This window comes from Dermacentor silvarum, chromosome 4 (genome assembly GCF_013339745.2).
Source record: "Dermacentor silvarum isolate Dsil-2018 chromosome 4, BIME_Dsil_1.4, whole genome shotgun sequence".
Lineage (NCBI taxonomy): Eukaryota > Metazoa > Arthropoda > Arachnida > Ixodida > Ixodidae > Dermacentor > Dermacentor silvarum.
This window is the reverse complement of record NC_051157.2, coordinates 208,892,783-208,914,718: the sequence shown is the minus strand read 5'-3', so window position 1 is coordinate 208,914,718 and position 21,936 is coordinate 208,892,783. Positions and strand designations below refer to the sequence as shown.

The 21,936-nt window shown below is 50.7% G+C and overlaps 1 protein-coding gene across 4 annotated transcripts in view; it reads left to right on the top strand.

Annotated features, from left to right (window-relative positions):
• Positions 1–21,936, top strand: part of LOC119449210 (adenylate cyclase type 3) — a 233,067-nt gene that overhangs the window by 18,267 nt on the left and 192,864 nt on the right. For 2 of the 4 annotated variants that reach the window (XM_049666343.1, XM_049666342.1), the window contains exons 2-3: positions 6,646–6,882; positions 8,352–8,638. The exons of 1 other annotated variant lie outside the window; for it this stretch is intronic. In XM_049666343.1, the coding sequence (XP_049522300.1) occupies positions 6,646–6,882; positions 8,352–8,638 (524 nt within the window). The remainder of the gene's footprint in view (positions 1–6,645; positions 6,883–8,351; positions 8,639–21,936) is intronic. One more of the 4 variants, XM_049666341.1, reaches the window with a different exon arrangement.

The following is a 21,936-nucleotide window of genomic DNA, read 5'->3' as shown; positions in this document are numbered from 1 at the left end:
CTCTACATTTATCGGGGCTGAAACAATCTTTTTAGACCGTAGAAGCCTAAATAGGGCTTTTTTATTACTAGACTGCGATAGGTCTCTGTAATGTTTAGTGTTATAATTTTCTTTCGCTTGGTCAACTGTTTGCCTGAATGTAGTTGCAACAAATTTATATTCATTCCAATTACGTGGACATTGATTATAGAGTAACTTTTTCCAGGCTGCCTTTCTTCTTCTATATTCGCGTTCACAGTCCGGATTCCACCATGGTGAATAAGTACCCCCTTTAGTTGACTGCATACTGAAGCTGGATTTTTTGTAACTGTCACTTATCACTTGACACAAATTAACTGCCTTAACTTCATCATTTAGGCCAACCTGTTTATTTAAAGCTGATCGCAGTGAATCTTGAAATTTACTATAGTTAACATAGGTGCGGACATGCTTTTCTACCAAATTAATTGGTCTCATGACTTCAAAAATTATTGGAAGATGGTCGCTATTTGTGGTCGAGGTGATAGCAGACCAGGAGAAAATTGCACAACCCGAACTGGAAAAAGTTAGGTCTAACACCAAACGCGATTTGCCGGATACATAAGTTGGGGTTCTCGAATTTACATAGTTAAGATTATTTGACGAAACCCAATCCAACAATCTTTTACCACAAGAGTCGGACCGATAACCCCATGATACGTAGTGAGAATTAAAGTCACCAGCTATGATTAGATCCTTTCTGCAGGCTGCAAGCACGGCATCGAGAGAACCTGTATTGAGAACTCCTGTGGGAAAATAAATATTGACTACCGAAAATGGGGCGCATCCAGGAAGTGGTAAATCCAATGCTAGAATCTCACTTTCAGCAGAGAATAACTGGTGACTAATCTTAGCTCTATGACAAATTTTTGTTGAGATGAAAAATGCTAATCCCCCTCTACGAGAACGGCGATCTAGACGAAAACTGCGAACATTCTTTAAATTAAAACTCTTTTCTGTGGATAACAAGTTTCTTGCAAAATAATCAAATCAGGAGAAAGTTCTTCACAGAGATATAACAGATCAGCGACTGCAGCAAAAATGGAACGACAGTTCCACTGGAGTACTTTCAAGCTTCCTATGTTGACGATATTCCGGCAGTATTTACTGCCATCTGTAGAATGTTATCCTTTAGGAAATCATCCTTTGTTAACCTGTCATTTTGATTCTTTTTAGCTTTTAGTTTATGGATGGTAGTTGCTGTCGGGGAGTTTGGAGAAGCACGACGTTTACACGTTCGAGCATCTAAATCCATGTTCTCAGTGGTATCTAAACCAGTCTCGTGACTGTTAAAGTCCTCAGGTTCGACAGGAGTTGCGGGAGCTGCGGTGTCATCAGAACTGCGAGGCGAGGCCTCTGCCGATTGGTGTTTCTTTATATTTACATCAGAAACTGCAATTCCAGAAGGAACATTTGGATGCGCAGTAACATGCAAAAGTTGCGACAACTGAGTGGTGAAAACTTGCCCAATTGTCTCTGAAAGGCTCGTAAATAAACTGTCGAGGGCTTTAGCCATAGCCTTCTCTACAGCGGCAGCTACATCACCAAGAGATGCATCCATAGCTTTTGAGTGACAAGCAGTAGCTTCAGCATACCACATGATTTTTCTAAGGCAAGAGCATGAGCTTCACGACGCGAACACCGTTTCCTTTCTATAATTTGCATAATTTCAAGCTCTTGGTCTCTCGCAGGGCATTTCGTGCAGTCCGCAGAGTGGGAACTTTCACACAAACAGCATCGTTCGCTCTGAGAGGAACACGTTTTTCCATCGTGGCCTTCTCCTCAAATGCGGCACCGAACATCAGATCTACATGCCTTAATACTGTGGCCATATCGCCAACACTGAACGCACTGCACTGGGCGGAGAGAAAGTGCTTCCACCCTGTATATTAAGGGCCACGCCTTGATCTCTGACGGCCTAGTTGTGCCTGCAAAGGTGACAATGACCGACTGTGTGGAGACTCTTGATTATCAGAAACGCGTGAACATCGGTAGACTGATACGGCACCTGCCGGGGAGAACATCTCCAGGACCTCGGAAGCCCACAGACTCGCATCGACTCCACGAACTAGCCCCTTAACGCAAGCTAGATGAGGAGGAATAAAAGGCCTCACCGGGTGATTCGCGAACATTTCACACTGCAGAAGGTCGGAGACACAGGTCTGGTCCGGCGAACAGCATAGAATGCCCCCTTTGCCAAACTTTCGAACATCGGTTATGCTTTGGAAGTGCGGGGTTGCTTTCCGCAGCTCTTCTTGAGTCGCCTTTGGATTTTTCACGCGGATGTATCCCCCATTGGTCGGCACTAGGGCCACTGGAACGCTGTGAATACCACTGCGCAAGAAAGCCTCTATGGGAATGTCATTATTGGCAAGTGAAGCCGTACAGAGGAAAGACCTCTGGCCGGGAGAAGAAAGAGACATTAGGAACTCACAATCAGATTAATTACACAATAAGAGGAAAGTACTAAACAAAGCTAAAGAAAAATAAGCCGCCCGATACTTGACCTATTCCCCGCAACACGACTCGAACAGCACGGGCACAGGGGCACAGGGGATCGCAGCCAGCAGCCTCGGCAGCTCGAACCACGCCTCGGGTGGCTCGGGAGTCACCTTTAGCCTTGCCCAAAAAGCAGCGAGAGCGGCGAGGCCGACATTGTTACCTCGAACGGCAGCGCGCCTCTCTTTGCACGAAACGCCTCTCTACGAACGGCAGTGCAAGCGTTCAGCTATAGAATCACTTCGTCGTCGTCCCCTCAAAAAATAGACTGGAAAAACTACATAACCAAGCAATAAGGTTTGTTTGCAATAATTACAGCCTGTACTCTAGCGTTTCCGAAATGAAGGCCACTTTATGGTGGCATCTGCTACATATGCGTAGGCAGAAGTTAAGGCTCAAACTATTGCAGCGAATATATAATAGTGAGACAGGTATCAATCGCTATATCTATCTTCTGGAAACAATTATATACCCACTTGCTGTGATAACAACAAAAAAGATCTCAGCCTATAACTGCAGAACAAACACGTTTTGCTACTCTTTTTTCCCCAAATCAATTAGACAGTGGAATACTTTATCAAATGATATAGTATAAATGTGTCAAATAACGAACTATTCTATTCTATGCTGTGACGGCGCTCAGGTAAAACAAATGTATTTGCTATATATCTTGAAAACATGTTTGTTTCACATTACTTGTATGCCTCTCTCTAAATGCTGTTGTAGCGCGTCTGTTTGTGAGTATATCTGTGCAAAAGCTTTTCTGTATTACTGGTTATGTTTTGTTCCCCCCTACGTAATGCCTTTATGGCGATGTAGGTGCTCTGTAAATAAATAAATCAAGATTGCAATACTTAAAAAAGGTTTCGAACTCGTTAACTCACAAATAAAAACCAACACCGGAATTCTGTAAATTGCACTTATTGTTACGTCTAAATCGGAGAAAATTGATGTATTGTACGCCACTCTCAAGTACACCACGAATTTGTCAGTAGGAATTTTGCAAAACAGTCGTAAACATTGCAACAGTTTCACGTAATCTGTGGATTCATACATCACATTTGTCTGCCTGAGAAGTTCTAAGAGGCACATTTTACAAAACTCCATCGTCGTTACTTTTTACAGCGTAAGCTGTTATGGGTTCCTTCCAATAGTCGTTTCGGTTCGCGATGGTGTCCGCCGCCGCTGCCACCGCCGCCGCCAGTAACCGTAACCGTAGTCGCCGTAAATGCGAAAAAAGTACCCGGCACCCGCGGGGATCCAACCCCCGCCCAATGCGTGGGAGTCAGATACTCTACCACTGAGCCAGGCAACGCTTCCTATCAGGCAGCGGATAAATGCCCTATAAATGCTCCCTAGGGAGGCGCAGACGACGCGAGCCTCCGCCGGTATGGTAGCGCCATCTAGGTAAGGCGCCTGCAAACGCAGCGGGCCCGACCTGTGCCCGACAACTGGACCTGGTCCAAGCAAGCAGGTTAGGTGACTATTTGTCACCAGCCTGTTTTGAAGATTCCAATAAACAATCATGATGATCATCATCAACAGCAACAACGTACCGTGCCACGGGTCAACGGATGTGAGATGTACGCCACTTATTCGGGGTACCTCTTAGGTACACATTATGGCGTCTCCTCGCAAGGTGCAAACCGCTGCTGAAGAAGCGAATCGTAGATCTACGTGCGTGGCTACAACCTGGCTTGATCGGGCTCAGCAGACTCCTGTCCAGAGAGCATTACAAGCCGCAGCTCGCCGTCGACGCCGGGCGGTCAGTTCAGATCGTTCTCGTCAAAACGAGGCGAAGAGACTTTGCCGCGAAGACCCTGTTGTGCGTGATGCCTACTCCTGAGCCGCTCCACCAGCTTACACTGTGATTGTGCTGCGTGTGCCGCGCAGGCCTGTGACTTTTTTATACCAAGTTACAGAATTACGAGAGTTACGTAATTAATTATCAAGTTACCCTGATTACCGGAATTACCGAGTTACGGCCATTTTTGTCAAACATTCGAGGCTCTAAATCAAAATTTTGATTCAGTCCACTGTATTTTACTGTATTCAAATCGGTCCAGTGCTTGTCCATAATGAGAGCATTTTTTTCGTTTTACACGTAGTTGAAAAAAGTTGCAGTGGCTTAGCTCGGCTATGCCAGGATATACGTAGCGTTAGCAAAGGTTCAGCTGATTATTCTTAGCTTTCCTGGTTGTCTAGATTGTCAAGGATTAGCTTGATTGTCATGCTTACTGCTGCTCCAATGACACACACGCGGTATACGTATTATGTGGCACATGTATATTTATTTTTGCTCAACGTCACGTTGCTTCTCTATTGCCACAAAGACGGCTCGGTGATCAGTGAAGTAACACGCTGCCGTCTCTATGGCTCCAACACAGTATTTGGAGTTGTCTGGCTGTCTCTGATAGACAAGATCAATGGTGCTTCCCCATTGGGTCGTCTGTGCAGTTGGAAGACTGGCTAAGTCGAGGTTAAACTTGTCCTTCAACGGAACACAAAGAGAGTCTGGAGCACGATTGAAGTCACCAGCCGTGGTACCACACACAGTTCACTTGCCGCCCGACTAGGTATACACGTAGGCACTACGTCTATAGTGTCTTTAACGGAATTGTTCGGTGGCACATACATGGCTTCGATTATCACACCACTTTCGTCAAGCTGAACGGCACAGGCTTCACCCTTAGGCACCGCTACGCTTGGCAGTTCACTGGCAGCAATCCCATTCCTGACATAGATGCAGACTCCCGAGCTTCTGTAGCGTCAACACGACTGGCATAAGCATTGCGCTCTCCTTCTCCATGGCTATACCACACTGGCAAACGCCAGTCAGAAGCGCAGCGGCTCCAGCGCAGTGTCAGACGGCGACTGCACAGCGAGCGCGCGCCGGCGCCAGTGCGTCTACCACGGCTACGACGTCACTCCTCTGGAATGCGCAGACCGGCGGCGGTGAGTCGCGCGCGGCGGCGGCGGAGTGCGCGAGAGGTGCCGGCTCCGGTGGCTCCGGTGGCTCCGGTGCGCAAGCCGTGTGACATCACTGATCCTTGCGCATGCGCAGCACGGCTCTTGATGTGCCGCGCGAAACGGGCTTGGCTAGGCCAGTGTAGCTAACGCTACAAAATGAAATCGCAATTGCCTTCAGCTAAAGTTTCCTCGTAACCCTGCTTGTCCCCAGGTTAATGCGTCTTATGTTTTCTCGATTGAGAATAAACTCAAGCGCCGTGATTGCATTCTGGCAGCTGCGGTTGTAAATGTCCCACTTCATAGGACCAAAAGAGCGGTCTTTATATTCACGCTTTCTAATGGACCGCAAGATACGATGCATTTCTGAGGCTCCAATGAGCAGTCATGTGTAAATTGCGCCAGTGCAAAAAAAAGAAAAAAAGAAAGTACATATTCGCTATGAACTTCGGTGCACGACATGCATATTGCGCTGGCGCATTAGTTCATCGGAATTGTTCTCCTCCTGGAGGAGCGTACTCTAACAAGAATGAACACCGATGGGATCTACATTGCGTTTCAGTGCCAGTTGTTTTGTCACAGTTTCCTTCAAAGCTTCCTCAGTCGCTACGCGTTACTATATTTGCGCCGCTGTGCAGTACATTGCTGTGCGAGCCGTTGACTGCCTATGCTCGTTAATGCAGCGACGGCACTGTCAATTATAGGTCGATCATGCAGCGAATTACAGGGATAGGGCTGGCTGTGTGTCTAATTCGAAGTTATTTAACAGCACTGCACAGAATACATACACAAACAATAAGCTATACACACCAGCAGTGGCATACCGATGGGGTGGTAGGGAAGGGATGTGTCTTAGAGGTGTGGGGGTGTAGCTATAGCACTGCACGGTGTAACGGCTGGTCCCAGTTCCCCGACTACAAACTGCTCTCGATAGTGTCTTACCAAAAAGATATTTAGTGAAAATTCGTTACTCTATAAGTGTGCTGATTATCGTTGTAAAAATTCTAACGACCGCCACTGCTGTGAGCGTTGCCCGAAAGGAAACATAATCGATTTGTCATGGATACGTATCCCCGCATTGACCTGATAATGGGAGACGATTGCCAGTGAAGTGCCTATGGGTAGTGTCCCGCAGGGACTTGATTCTGAGCGTACGCGCAGGAGCAAGAGCGCCTGCTGCTGTCCGTGCTCCCGAAGCACGTGGCGGCCGAGCTGAAGCAGGACCTGGACGCCGTGGTGCAGGGACCCTTTAAGAAGATCTACATGAGCCGCCACGAAAACGTGAGCATCCTGTTCGCCGACATCGTGGGATTCACCGCTTTCTCGTCCACCTGTCCGGCGGCGCAGCTGGTGCGAACGCTCAACGAGCTGTTCGCGCGCTTCGACAAGCTGTCCGATGTGAGTGTCGCGCTGCTTTTATCTCCTCCTCCTCCCACACTCTCTGTCTCTCTCTCGTCATGCGGCACCCTTTGGGCAGGGGACGACATTTACCAACTGCTTGAGCTAGTGGGTGGTGGTGGTAACATTTATTTAGGTCCTGAAGAATCTTCACCCCGTTTTTATAGGGGCAACACTGCGGGCCGCTCCCACGTTGGGACGGGAAGGCCAAGCCTCACCGCCGCATCGTGGGCCTTCTGGACGGCCCGGAGTTGATTAATCCATTCGTGGCTCTTGACCAATGAATAAAGTGCGTCAGCCATCAATGCGTGGTCCGTGTGGTGCTGTAAAGAGGGGCACTCCCAGAGCATGTGTTTGAAATCGCTAACTCCGCCGCAGTCGGGACACAGAGGGGAGACCTCCGTGTACCTACTGATGATGGAGTGTAAAAAAATTAAATTATGGGGTTTTACATGCCAAAACCACGATCTTATTATGAGGCACGCCGTAGTGGGGGACTCCAGAATAATTTGGACTACCTGGGGTTCTTTAACGTGCACCTAAACCTAAGTACACGTGTAAGTTAGTGTCAGCATACTCTTGCATCTGAACACCATGACGTCATGAATTCGGACAGCTTCCACTCCGGTTCACTTAACAGTGCATCGTTAAAGGTGGGACAACAGTGCATTCGAAAAAAGAACAAGCACTCATCTTCCATTCATTTTCTACACTAGTAATCTTTTTCCACCAACTCAATAAACCTTTACTGCGATAAACATTTACGAGTTCAAAATCCGACTCGTAATTCATGTAACATAGCGCTCCAATCGCCTCGACAACGTAAAAAAAATCTCGTCATTTGCCAGTTTTCTGAAACGAGAACCCTACGACTCCGATACGGGCGCTCACGCATTAGTCGGTGAACTCACTCCTCATTCGACTCGCTCAGGCTGAGACTGCCTGTGAATCTCTGTCTGAGTGACCTTGAGCGAATTCTACGTGGAGTGAGTTCCAGTCTGAGTGTGTTGAAGTGAGCCTCAGTGGTCGTGAGTCTGACCCTGGGCGAGTGCCAGTGAACGGCAGCGTGCATGCGTCAGAGCGAGTTTAAGTGCGACTGAGTGGCAGGTGATTACATGTGTTTTTGCGCCCTCGAAATTACACGCGAGGAAGACTCCGAACTCTACGAGTGAATCTATGTATTTACGAGCAGCGTCCGTGGAAGCAGTGAACAATAACTCAAGAGCAATAAATCAAATTGTACAAATGTAAGTGTACACGGACATACAGCGTATACTGTAAACCTAATTTTGTGAAATATGAGATTTAGCTTAGGTCTATAGCTTCTAACCTAGCTAGTTGGCATTCAGGGCGCTCATTAGATTACAGCTTCTGCGTTCCGGTTTGTGCTTTCCACTAAACTCTCCGGGAAGTTTTCTAGTCCCAGTGAGCCTGGCTAAGCCTGCTCCCTGGTCGGCGTCCGTGCGCAGAAGTTCCACCAGCTGCGCATCAAGATCCTGGGCGACTGCTACTACTGCGTGAGCGGGGCGCCCGAGGAGCGGCCGGACCACGCGGTGCTGTGCGTCCACATGGGGCTCAGCATGGTCGAGGCGATCCGGTCGGTGCGCGACCAGACCCGCAGCGGCGTCGACATGCGCGTCGGCATACACACTGGGGCCGTGCTCGCCGGAGTGCTGGGCCAGAGGCAGTGGCAGTACGACGTCTACAGCAAGGACGTCGTGCTCGCCAACAAGATGGAGAGCGGCGGACTGCCCGGGTAAGCCTTTTCTATGATATCTCGGACGAGGGCTGGAACGTCTGTTTTTCATTCATCTTTAAAGCGAAGCTGCATACGGCTAGGCTTCCATGCACTTTTCAACTTCGTAAGCAACAACTCAGGTCCCAAATTTTATGTAAAATCTCTTTATGCTAAGCAAGACCATAGACGTCTCATCACTTCGATTTGCTTTTGGGTAAATTAGTTATCAATAGGCACCATTTTCAAGATCAGTAGACTCTCTCGTAGATAATAAAGGTTTCTCAAAGATTTACCGCTGTGCGGTCCCCGTCGGCCATGTCTACGTTCACACCACCCTCGCTTTGTCGTCGTTCCAATCTCGTGCGTGCCTAGTTTCGTTCCGATCTCCCGGGGCGGCCGCGCCGTCGTGCGTTGTCGGCAAGACAAGCTGCCGTTTTCCGTTTTGAATTTCACTTCTGTCGTCGTAACGGGGAGGCCGCGTGTAGTGCGCACTCCCGAGGATCAGCGCGCCTACGAAGAGCAACGGCGAGAACAGGTGCGAGAATGCAATCGGCGGCGGCGGGTAGCAAACGCCGAAGATCGTTCCCGACTGGCTACCCATGCAAGATGACGCAAGTCGTGTGCTCTGCGTCGTGCGCTATACCTACATAGGTATAGCTCATCCACCTACACAACGTGGAATGGCTCCGATTCAAACGCCTCGTGGACGCGCCGGCTACTCCTCCCCTCCAGCGTGCATTAAAAAGATGAACGCGTACTCTTGTAATAACAAAGGCATGGCAACGCGAAAGCACTCGAAAACTAGTTCCCACGAGTAATTCACGAGCCTTGACACAAAAACTACTAGTTCACACTCCAGGTTCATCAGCTTGAACACAATAGCAATGCTATCTGCGATAAAAAAAGAAGCATGGACATTCTGAGAATATGCCATACGCCACATTATATCATCATCATCAGCAGCAGCAGCAGCCTATATTTATGTTCACTGCAGAGAACAATGTAGGTACAAGGTCACATATCTGAGATCTATGTTGTCACAAGTCTCGCAAACGTCGATGCATATGCCTGAATTAATGTTCGTTAATAAGTCTCTTAAGAAGACTTACATCTTCCAAGCTGTTTTAAAACCCTAATAATTTTCCGCGATTGTCGTTTTATCAAGAATTTCTACAAATGCACGTACTGCCCTAATATCGGATGTTTCTGTTGGCCACGCACCCAAGAATGACAACGGTGTTCTATGAACAATATGTAATTTTGTAATATGTAAGTTTTGTTACAGTGTAGGAGAAGGTGCTCTATTTCTTCATTGGATTCTTCACAGAAACAAAGTGGGCTAACACTTTTCCGATCCTGTATAAGAAGCACTTCGTGCAAGTTGTGCGGAGTCGTAATCTATGTATTATTCTTTCTATAGCGCGTTTGACTTTTATCGGTATGGTGCACTTCATAAGTGGGTCTATCCTGAATAGTACTGAACATGGTGCCCAATTACTAAACGAAGGTTCTTTTGTAATTGGGGCGCAGGTTTTGTTAATAGCGCAACGGGCATCTCATTTGGCAAATGAAGACGTTAAATTTTATCATTTTGTGAGCCTAGCGAACTAAAACATCTACAGCATCGTTCCCTGCAATTCCACAATAACTAGGCACCCACTGGAGTACTATATCATGCTGTCCTCTTTAGCAAAAGTGTAAGCCTCTTGTACCTGATATACTAAAACGGCATTTGCTAAGCAAACGTGTATATTTTTATGGAGAGTGGTGATGCTTGAGAATCGCTTAAAAAAATGTCACAGTTTCGCCCTAAGGGCGAAGCAATGAATGCGATAGCAACACAGCAATGTCATACGAAGTAAGGTGAGCGGCTTTGGTAGCAATATGAATTGTAGTAAACATGAGCCGATTAAGTAAGCAGGTGTGCTGCGGCGTAAGTAGACCGACATGAAGAGAGACTCAATGACCATGAGAAGGCGCGTGTAAAACGGTGGTGTTGATGAGAAGCGCTTCCCGTGGGCAGCGCGTGCGAAGGGACACACCTGTAGCGCTGCACTGCCGACCCGGGCAGCATTGCATGTGTAGCGTGCGTTGGAAAATGTGGCCCGACTATTACTAACTGATTGAACAAGCGTGGTGTGAGCGCGGACAAACAAACATGAATAGATCACACTGAATGACTGCAGACAACGACTGTCAAAACGCTGGCAGCAAGCGCATATATACGCCGCAGCAGCGGGCGAAGGTACGTGCGGTCTATCGCTTCAACGGAAACTGAGCGGCGAAAAGGTCAGAGCCGTGTGGAGATAAGAGACGGTGCGGACGAGCGACGAGCGCGCGGTTGTTGGCAGCGTAGAATTGCCCCCCCCCCCCCCCCCCCCCCGCGCTCCCTCCGGCGCTGGCTTCCCGCTTCCTTGCTTGCGCGCGGGTGATTGAGTGCGTTCGCTCTCCGTGATAGCGCGCGTCCCCGCACGCTTCCGCTCGGGCATAAGGCGTGCGGCGAAGATTTTATCTATAGGGAACCTCACGGCGACGGCGACGACGACGGCGACGGCAGAAATCCGGTAGAAGTGTCCATATAATTGCTATCGCAATAAAACTAGCCATTGTCGTGGTTCTCATTGTCAGCTGTTCCCGAATCACGTATCCCACACGAAATTCAGCACATCGTAGGAAAAACTGGTCAAAAGATGGACAATTGCGGAGCTCCATGCAGAGCCAACCGCTCTGCTTCTCACCTAGGCGACATCTAAGGACTCTGCGGACACCACTGTTACCGGTGAGCTCTTCTCCTTTTCGTAAATACTGGCCAGGACGTGCCCGCCACGCGTGTGCGGATTGCTAACACTTATGCCCATTACGGCGTCGGCTGCTGCGCGGGATTCGCCGGGCGCGCTGCCGTGACAGATGGCGACGCCGGCTGCAGCCGGAGCTGCGACGCCGACGGCGGCGAACGCTACGGCGGACGCGCCTGAACCAAGCTATGCTGAAGCTACGAGCTCACTCGAACGACTAAAACCACAAGCCGCGCTCTCGGACTTGGACCGGGAAGAAATGGAGTGCCAAGACACCGACGAAGGGGATAACATCATCCCACACGACACCGATACGCCTGCCACACGCATCGAGCAAGACGAGGACAAAGAAGAAGACTGGCAAATGGTGTTAACCATTCGCCAGAAGAAGGCTCTTGCAAGAGCTGGAAGGAAAACCGTGGGAGCAGGGAGTGGCTATGACTCGTCGAGCCAGCACCTCGGACCACCCAAGAAACCGCCGTTGAAGAAAAAGTCACGAGCCAACAGACCACCTCCGTTACCAAAGGGAGACTGCAAAATAATAGTCCGACCACATCAAGGGCTACCAATCAAAGAGTTGACGGCACCGCAGATCTCCGAAGCGGTCATCATCGCCACGCAAAGAAAGGTGAGAGGGGAACACTTCCTTTTACAACTAAGGCCAGGATCTAACATCTTTATCATATCTACCCCCAAGAGGTAGCAGATATAGTCAGGAAGATAACGGCGCTCGTTATCAACGGCAAACAACACGCAGTAAAGGCTTACGTGACGGCCGGAGAAGACGCAAAGAAAGGCGTCGTGCACGGATTGTCACCGCACACGAGTCCGGAAACACTCCAAGCCAACCTGCGCATCAGAACGCAAGAAGTGGAGATACTACGAGCGCGCATGCTCGGGGAATCAAAGACAGCAATTATAACTTTCTATGGCCCCATAATACCACACTTTGTTTACTACATGGGAGGAGAAATGCCCTGTCACCCATTCAAAAATACAGTACAATTCTGCAAGGCGTGCATACAAACAGGCCACAGGACGGACGTGTGTCCTCAACCTCATACCTCAGTATGCAACAGATGCGGCATTAAAGAGCCAGCGGGAGCACGAATGTAAACCCACCTGCACCACTTGTGGAGAGGAGTACCTTTCCGGCTCGAAGGATTGCAAGAAACGGCTCAAAAAGCCGCAGCAGAACAATAAAACGCATAGGAAATGATCATCGAGAATATCCAAAGCTCCGAGCAAGGAATCTCCACCGAGGCCACGTTGGTACAACACGGACGACACGAAAGGCGCCGACTGGCCACCATTAAAGCGACAGGAAGACCTACAAGCGGCATCGCCACGGCAAGAGCGATCTGGATCAAGAGAGCGACGAAGAAGACAAGATACGGACTCTGACTCTTCAGACTACCCCACTTCCAAACGCCAACCCACTGATACAGGGTCCAGGTAAAGATCTTTCACTCCAACAAGGAGGAAGGAACCCACCAACAACAAGGGGAGCTGGTCGGGGATGGTTTCTACCACGGCTCCCATAATATCCAGCCCAGAATACCAAAAAATCGTATTCGAAAACAAACAACTCAAGCTAAGCTTAGAAGAACTTAGACTGGAAATCGCCACACTTAAAAGCCAACTCACAACTAAGGCGGTACAAGTAAAGCCCACACATGCGTCAAAACAACAAGAACACATGAAAGCGACGCCCTCTATGGACAAAGCACTACAACTCCTGGTACAACAGATGCAAAGCATCCAAAACTTCCAACAACAATTATACGCTGATTTACAGGGACTTAAAGGATGCGTAGAAGAAACGCTAGCCCGGCAAAGGCCACTACGTAAAAGAGCGAATAGCAACGCCAAAGCACCGTCGGCAAGAAAAGCCAAGAATTGTATAATCTCGGACTCGACGGACGTCGAAAGTGTGATCAACAATGGCCAGTAAAACGCCCAGAACCGCAGACACCGCTGAGATATGGCACTGGAACAACAGAGCGCTTCCGCTCTTTCCAAAGACGAGCGGAAGCGCTAGAGATATACATCGATTCGGCCATCAGCAAACCTGATATTATATGCCTCCAAGAAATAGGGAAGGGTACAGTCAAGCTGAGGGATTACTACACAGTTACGAATCAGCAATACCCGCGGGTTGCTGCATTAGTGCACAAATGGACAGTGGTGAGCGCACACTATGTCACCCAATGCACAACAGAGCATCAAATCATTGAAATACACACAACGAAGAAAGGGAGAGCAAAGACCTTTATTTGCAACATATACAGCCCTCCCAAGGAACGTCGACCAGAGTTTGCGGATATTCTTGAATACGCACTCGGCCACCTAGAAGTAAAGGACAAATTTATACTCCTAGGCGACTTCGACGCTCCCCACACAAATTGGGGATACCGACGAGATACGCCCAAAGGCAGAAACCTGGTAGAAATTACAGACAAATATGATCTAGAGCTAGCAACCCTCCCACTAACACCCACTGGACTAGGAAATAGCGTGTGCGGGGACACCTACCCCGACCGAACCATCACATTAAACATAGCGGATGGACAATGGAGGAATTTAGCCGAAAATCTGGGTAGTGACCACTATGTTATTAGCTATTCAATGACCACACCCAAGATAAAACGCGCACCAAAGCAGGCCAAAGTAACTAACTGGACGGCGTGCAGAAAATATCCAATGTCCACAACACCCCCCAACACTGCCGAGGACTGGGCAAAGGAACTCAAAGTCGCACACAAAGCCACAACAAGAAACATTAATTAACGCGAAAACCCCTGCAGTCGACCCACACCTACTGCACCTGTGGGAGGGGCGGCGCAGCTTAACCAAGCGCTGGAAAAACCAAAGACTGAACAGAAAACTTAGGGCAAGGATAGCAACCGTAACGGAACAAGCAAATGAGTATGCCAGACAGCTGCAAGCAGTAAATTGGCTTCAATTTTGCGATTCACTAAGAGGGACGCTATCCACCGCTAAAACATGGGCTATCTTGTGTAGTATGATAGACCCGGACTCTACAAAAACGGCAACAACGAGAACAATACGCACCCTAGTAGGTGAATACAAAAGTAACAACGATACGCTGACCCAAGCCCTCAGGGACAAGTACGTCCTTGTGCAGCATATATATATTTTTTCTTCACTTGCGTTGGAAACTTCTTTTACATTTTGCAATTTACTCTGTTGCGTTGCGTTTTGATGTTCACTTGCATTGTAACCCTGTTCTATACTAGTTTGCGTATGATTTCATTGTATTAAGTAACCCCCCCCCCTTACTCAATGCCCTTTGGGCCTGTAAGGTATTTTATTGCGATAGCAATTATATGGACACTTCAACCGGATTTCTGCCGTCGGCGTCACCGTCGCCGTGAGGTTCCGTATAGATAAAATCTTCACCGCGCGCCGCATGCCCGAGCGGAAGCGTGCGGGGACGCGCGCTATCACGGAGAGCGAACGCACTCAATCTCCCACGCGCAAGCAACGAAGCGGGAAGCCAGCGCCGGAGGGAGCGCGGGGGGGGGGGGGGGGGGGGGGCACTTCGCCTCTGTCACCAACCGCGCTCGTCGCTCGCCGCACCGTCTCTTATCTCCACACGGCTCTGACCTTTATGCACTGTGCATTCGCCGCTCAGTTTCTGTTGAAGCGATAGACCGCACGTACCTTCGCCCGTTGCAACGTATGGGCTTGCTGCCAGCGTTTTGACAGTCGTTGTCTGCAGTCATTCAGTGTGATCTATTCATGTTTGTTTGTGCGCGCTCACACCACGCTTGTTTATTCAGTTAGTAATAGTCGGGCCACATTTTCCAACGCACGCTACACATGTAATGCTGCCCGGATCGGCAGTGCAGCGCTACAGGTGTGTCCCTTCGCACGCGCGCTGCCCACGGGAAGCGCTTCTCATCAACACCACCGTTTCACACGCGCCTTCTCGTGGCCATCGAGTCTCTCTTCATGTCGGTCTACTTACGCCGCAGCACACCTTCTTACTCAATCAGCTCATGTTTACTACAATTCACATTGCTACCAAAGCCGCTCACCTTACTTCGTATGACATTGCTGTGTTGCTATCGCATTCATTGCTTCGCCCTTAGGGCGAAACTGTGACTTTTTTAAATAAATAAATAAATAAATAAAACAGGGGGTGATAGCGTCGAATCTCTCAACTACAAAGGGCTAACAAACGATCCACTAGATGCGCCCGTTACGGTTGCGGAACTATATGCAGCGGCGCAGGACATCAGACGAAACACAACACCCGGAGAGGACGGCATCCCCAACGCAATGCTGCGCAACTTCAGCAATGATCAACTCGTACGACTAGTAAACTACTTCAACAAGGACATATGGGAAACTGGTACGATTCCACAGCAATGGAAGGAAGCAAGCATAGTCCTTATCCCTAAACCGGGAAAACAGAAAAATATTCAAAACCTGAGGCCAATCTCACTTACGTCATGTCTTGGGAAGCTGGTTGAAAAAGTGATACTCACGAGGTTAACCGATTATATCGAAAGACAGAATCTCCTGTCGCTGTACATGTATGGCTTCCGCAAACATCTTGCGACACAGGATGTTTTATTACGATAGCAATTAAATGGACACTCCAGCAGATTTCTGCCGTCGGCGTCGCCGTCGTCGTCACCGTCGCCGTGAGATTCCGTATCACGTCAGTGGAGATGAAATCGTCGCCGCGCGCCGCCGAACGCTGTATGTGCGAGTGAAAGGGCGCGAGGGACGCGCGCTTTCACGGGGCGCTGAGCCGTGCTCCCTCAAGGGCTGCAGAAGATAGCGCCAACCTTTCCCTTTCCCTCAAGAACCACTTACCACGGGGAGTGAACCCACGGCGGGACAATATCTTTCTGGGAACGCCGCTTGCCTCCGGAGAATACGGACGCGCTCCAGATAGGCTCCGTTATTTTTCACTCTTCGTGGCGGATAATCGACTGCGAATGGTCTGAATTCTACCAGAATCGGTCTGTGAAGGTGCCCGGTACCGGTCTGCTCCATGTTTGGATCATTTCCGTATAGATTTTCCTATTTTTCGTCGATTTTCCTCAGACGCCGGGCTGGCCCGGGCCGCCGGGCCTAACGAACGCCGCCGGCTGCTCATCGCCCCGTCTCACCTCCGGGTACGCGTCGCAAGATGCCGTAGCACGTCGAGGGAGAACAGCTTTCGCCCCAAGAATTTGAGGATGACCCACGCTGGTCCCGAGCCATTAGGGCCCGCAACAAGATCTACCCCGCGCTGAAGCAAGCGCCGGCGAGTGACACGTCAGCGCTATCGGATCCCCGGCAGGTCCAGGCAAGCCTGCCGCCCCGCCGCAAGGCAAGTCTGCTTCGCCGAAGTTGAAAAAACACCCTCCTCTACCCCGGCTACCAGCCACGGACTTCAAGATTGTTTTCCGACCGCGCGGGGGCCTCGATCTTCGACCCATCAACGGAGGTGCTCTCCTCCCGATCCTCTGCGCTGGAGCAGAGATTGACTACAATCAAGCGAGGAGCCAAGACAAGCTCCGGATTGACCCACACAACAACTCTCTCACTGTGAGTACTCCCTCCAAACCCCGAATGAAGCGATACGTTCAGCTCCAAGGCCTACAACTCAACGACCAACAGTACCCGATGAAGGCGTATGTCGCTGCCCCCGACAACGCAATCAAGGGAATCCTGTACAACGCCGTGTACAACCAGTCTCAGGAGGAGATATTCGAAGACCTAGTGGTTCTTAACCCAAGCAGCACCTTCACCATCGCCGACGCACGCCAGCTTGGTCGCACCAAGTCCATCTTGGTGACTTTCATCAACACCACTGAAGTCCCACGGCAGCTGAACTTCTACGGCGCCGTCTACTCCTGCCACCCATTCAAGGCTAAAGTTGAGGCTTGCTTCAACTGTCGCAAGCCAGGACATCGTGCCGACGTCTGCCCAAAAGAGCGCACCGGTCTTTGTCCACGCTGCGGCATAGCCCATCCAATAAAGCCAACGCTAAAGCCAACAATAAATCCAATCTTCGCCGGACTGCACACCCAAGTGCATACTTTGCGGTGGAGCGCACTTCACGGGGACCAGGCGCTGCAAGGTCCGCTTCGACCGCTCCGGCAACTCAAGCAACAACACTGCCAAATCCACCACCCGGACAACACCACCAGCGAGTCCACCCCCTGTGTCTCCACCCAAGAGTTCCAGAAACTCAAGAAGTCACCACCGATCCCCTTCAAGGTCCAGAAGCCGTTCGAGAACAAGCTCCCGACAAGGCCGCCATCGAAGCCGTTCGGTGTCGTTCCCGCCACTCACAGGGCAAAAAGACCAGAACATCGAGAAACAGGTGAGCTGGCGTCCGCAACTTTCTTCGCTCGAGAAAGAAAACGCGGAGCTCAGAGCACAGTTAACTCACCAAAGCCGCGAAATTTCCGAACTAAAACAGCAATCACAGGTCCTTTTAAGGCGAGATCACTCCCCGGTAATGTTGCCGCCAGTGGTGCAGCCCCGGGCACGTCCCGACGTTCCTGGATCCTCATCCGCCTCACCCTCGCGCGCCACGTCACCCACACGCAGTCCTCCTACCAAAAGGAAATCCAATACTGAGAATGAACTGGCGCCTCAGCCGGTTGCCGAGCAGCTCGCACTCATAACGACGTCACTACAGACGCTCGAACGTGCTCTGCACTCTCTCCGCTCAGACACAGCTAGCTGGATGACTAATATATCCACCCGCTTCGAAGCCATTGAAAAGCGCCAATGCGCACAAGAAGCTTCATACTCTGAATTACAAACCCAGGTAAACGAGCTTTTCTCCAGAGGTCGCATTCAGCGCCCCACGCCCTCCGATCCCTCCGTAATCGCTCAACATGGCTGCGAAACATCACAGCATTAGAGTGTGGCAGTGGAATTGCAGGGGTTTCCGTGCTAAACGGGACAACCTGCAACTCCACCTTCAAAACCTTCCCCCCGGAGAAATCCCAACGATCATTGCTTTACAGGAAACTCTGGTCTCTGCTTAACTCAGGAATTAAACCGTATACGAACCCACCAACCAACCCCAAACTAGAACAGCAACCTTAATCCACCGTAATTTTACCGCCGTTGCGCATCCCCTAGAGGTAGCCGACATTGACGGTATCCTACTCGAACTCCTCCCCCGCACACGCAAGACCACCAGCCTCTACATTCTCAACCTCTACAGCCCACCTAAAAGCCCTCCAGCCCCCCTCATTGAGGCTATGCGCAAAGCCCTTGTCCTGAGTTCAGGCAGTCCCCTTCTGGTTGTGGGTGACTTAAACGCAAACCACATCATTGGGGCTACCGCAAGAACTGTCGTAAAGGCACAGCCGTTTGGACTTTTGTCCAAAATGAAGGCTTCTCACTCCTCAATGACATTTCCTTCCCCACCCGCATTGGATCTAGCGTCCAACACAACACCAGCCCCGACCTCACACTCTCAAAACACATCAGAGATGGTCGCTGGACCAACACCATACATTCCCTCGGAAGCGATCACTACATCCTCTGCACCGAGTTCAGTATCTCCTCTCTCGCACCGCCCAAGCGACATGCAGTCCGCGTGGTCGACTGGGATAAGTTTCGCCGACTCCGGCAGACGGCCCCGGACACAATCGCGGATCTCGACGCTTGGGCAACCTCGCTAACGCAACATGTAGAACAAGCAACATCCACCATTCCCGAGCCGGAAGAAGTAGCGGCAGCGGATAGCCGACTCCTTCACATGTGAGAAGCCCATGCCAGCCTTCAAAAGCGCTGGCTAGCTCAAAAACACAACCGATCCCTGAAACTGCGCATAGCCCGCGTCGTTGCTGAGATTGAGGGCCATGCCAGCAATCTTGCTCACCAGCAACGGGGGCAGCTGTGTGACCGCATGAGCGGCAATCTTGGTCTCAAAGACACCTGGTCCTTCCTGCGTTTTCTCTTAGATCCAGGTCACACAAAGGCCACTCAACGCAAGAACGTTACCCGCATACTACACCAGCTACCTTTGGAGGACGACGCCCTCCTTCAGGCTCTCAAAGACTTTACCTTACCACCAGCACGCCCATCCCCCTACCCTCCTACACCGGTGCTCCTAACCCGGCCTTGGATGATGAAATCTCCACATCCGAGGTCCGAGCGGCAATGCACCGTCTTCGAACAACATCGGCTCCGGGAGCTGACCGAATTGCAAACAAAATGCTCCGTAACCTAGATGACCTATCAATCAAAGCAATTAAGGACCTTTTCAACCAATGCTGGCGTAATGGCACACTCCCAGCGCAGTGTACACACGCCCGCATCACTTTCATTCCCAAACCAGGCAAACTTCTCGAAATCAAGAACCTCAGACCTATCTCCCTCACCTCATGCTTAGGCAAGCTCTTCGAACACGTCGTCCTTGGTAGACACCAGAACCATATGGACGACAACAACCCTTTCCCCGACACCATGATCGGCTTTCGCCCGCACCTCTCCACCCAAGACGTAATGCTACAACTTTAAGAAGATGTCCTACACCCCCGACACGCTAAACGCACTCGTGCCATCCTAGCTCTTGACTAACCAAAGCCTTTGACAATGTACACCATGTGGCCATCCTGGAAGCGCTGTCCTCACTCCAGGTCGGCAAACGCACACATCAGTACATTGCGGCCTTTCTTCGCCACCGCACAGCTGAGATAACCTTCGGATCTCTTTCCTCACCTACATTCCCCCTAGGCAGCCGAGGCACCCCCCAAGGATCAGTCCTTTCTCCCCTCCTTTTCAACATCACCCTAATCCCCATAGCACGCGCCCTGGCCTCCATTCCCACTCTCTCGCACTCTTTCTACGCGGACTACATCACACTGTGGACCACCACAGGCAGTGTTAGCGCTATGGAAGAGACACTGCAGGCAGGAGCTGACATAGTGGCAGCCTGTGCAGCCCAAGTCGGTTTAGCCTGTTCCCCCACCAAATCTGAACTCCTCGTCCTCCCCCCCCCCCCCAATGGACGACTGGATATCGGACCTCAACCCACATTGACAGTGACCATTGACGGCAATCCCATTCCCGAGGTTGAGAAGGTTCGCATCCTTGGTATCCTCCTTCAAAACAATGGCAAGAACACTGCCACTATTTCCAAACTCACGGCCACCATTCACCAGACGGTACGACTAATCCGCCGCATAGCTAACCGACACCGAGGCATGCGCGAACATGATCTCAGACGGCTAGTACAAGCCTTCGTTCTCAGTAGGGTAGTGTACTCATTGCCCTATCTTTTCCTCTCCCGGGTAGAAGAAGATAAAGTCAATGCCCTTATTCGACAGGCTTACAACGCGGCCCTCAACCTACCCCAATACACATCAAACGAAAGGCTCCTCCACATGGGGGTCCACAACACCCTCGCAGAACTTAATGAGGCTCACCGCTCGGCCCAACTCGAGCGGCTCTCTTCCACCGCTGCTGGCCGACGCATTTTGACCCGCATTGGCCTCAACGCCCCTGGATACTGCCTCTCGCAGAACACTCTTCCACCCCACATCCACCGTCTACTCACGGTACATCCCCTCCCCAAAAACATGCACCCGGAGCACCACATGGCTCGCAGAGCGGCCCGTGCGGAGGCTCTTGACAAGCATTACGGCACGCGAACAGATACCGTCTATGTCGACGGCGCCTCTTACTCCTCATCCCCAGCCTTCGCCATAAGCGTCGTCTCCAACTCCCTGATCCCGCAGGTCATTGGCTCGGTCTTCGCCACCTCCTCTATGGAGGCCGAGGAGGCAGCCATTGCCCTGGCTATCTCCTCCACCTCTGCCACTCACATCTTTAGTGATTTGAAGACCGCGGTCCGCAACTTCACCCGCGGACGCATATCGGGCGCGGCTTCACGACTTCTAGCTCGGATTCCCCCCTCCCCCCTTATGAGGCCGATCCAAATTTTATGGGTCCCTGCTCACGCGGGTCACCCCGGAAACGAGGCCGCCCATTCTCTAGCTCGAGGATTCGTCAGCCGAGCAGGGCCGGCCACCAACTGGGGAGGCGCTCGCGAGCGCATGGTCTCATATCATGAAATTTCCCTTCATTACAGAGAGGAAAGACTCCGGTATCCACCACCACACAAATCTCTCACCAAACTGCAGCAGGTGACGTGGCGCCAGCTACAATCCCGCATTTTCCTCTCCCCCGCCCATCTAGCACTAATACACCCGGGACTTTTCTCGCCTGAGTGCACACTCTGCGGTGCGCCTAAAGCGGATTTCCACCACATTGTATATTTATGCTCTGGGCTCCGACTACCTGCTGATTGGCAACTCACTGACCTCGAGCGATGGGAGGCTGCGGTGTCCAGCTCTGATCCGGCTGTGCAAAAACAGCTAACGGACTGGGCTTTAGTCGTCGCTGAGAAGCACCAGCTCCCAACCACTGCACGCAGCCAAGAGCCAACCCATTCCTAAGGTGTAACCGCATAAGGCTCAAACGACTCAATAAAGCTTTCACCACCACTACCACCCACGGCGGAGA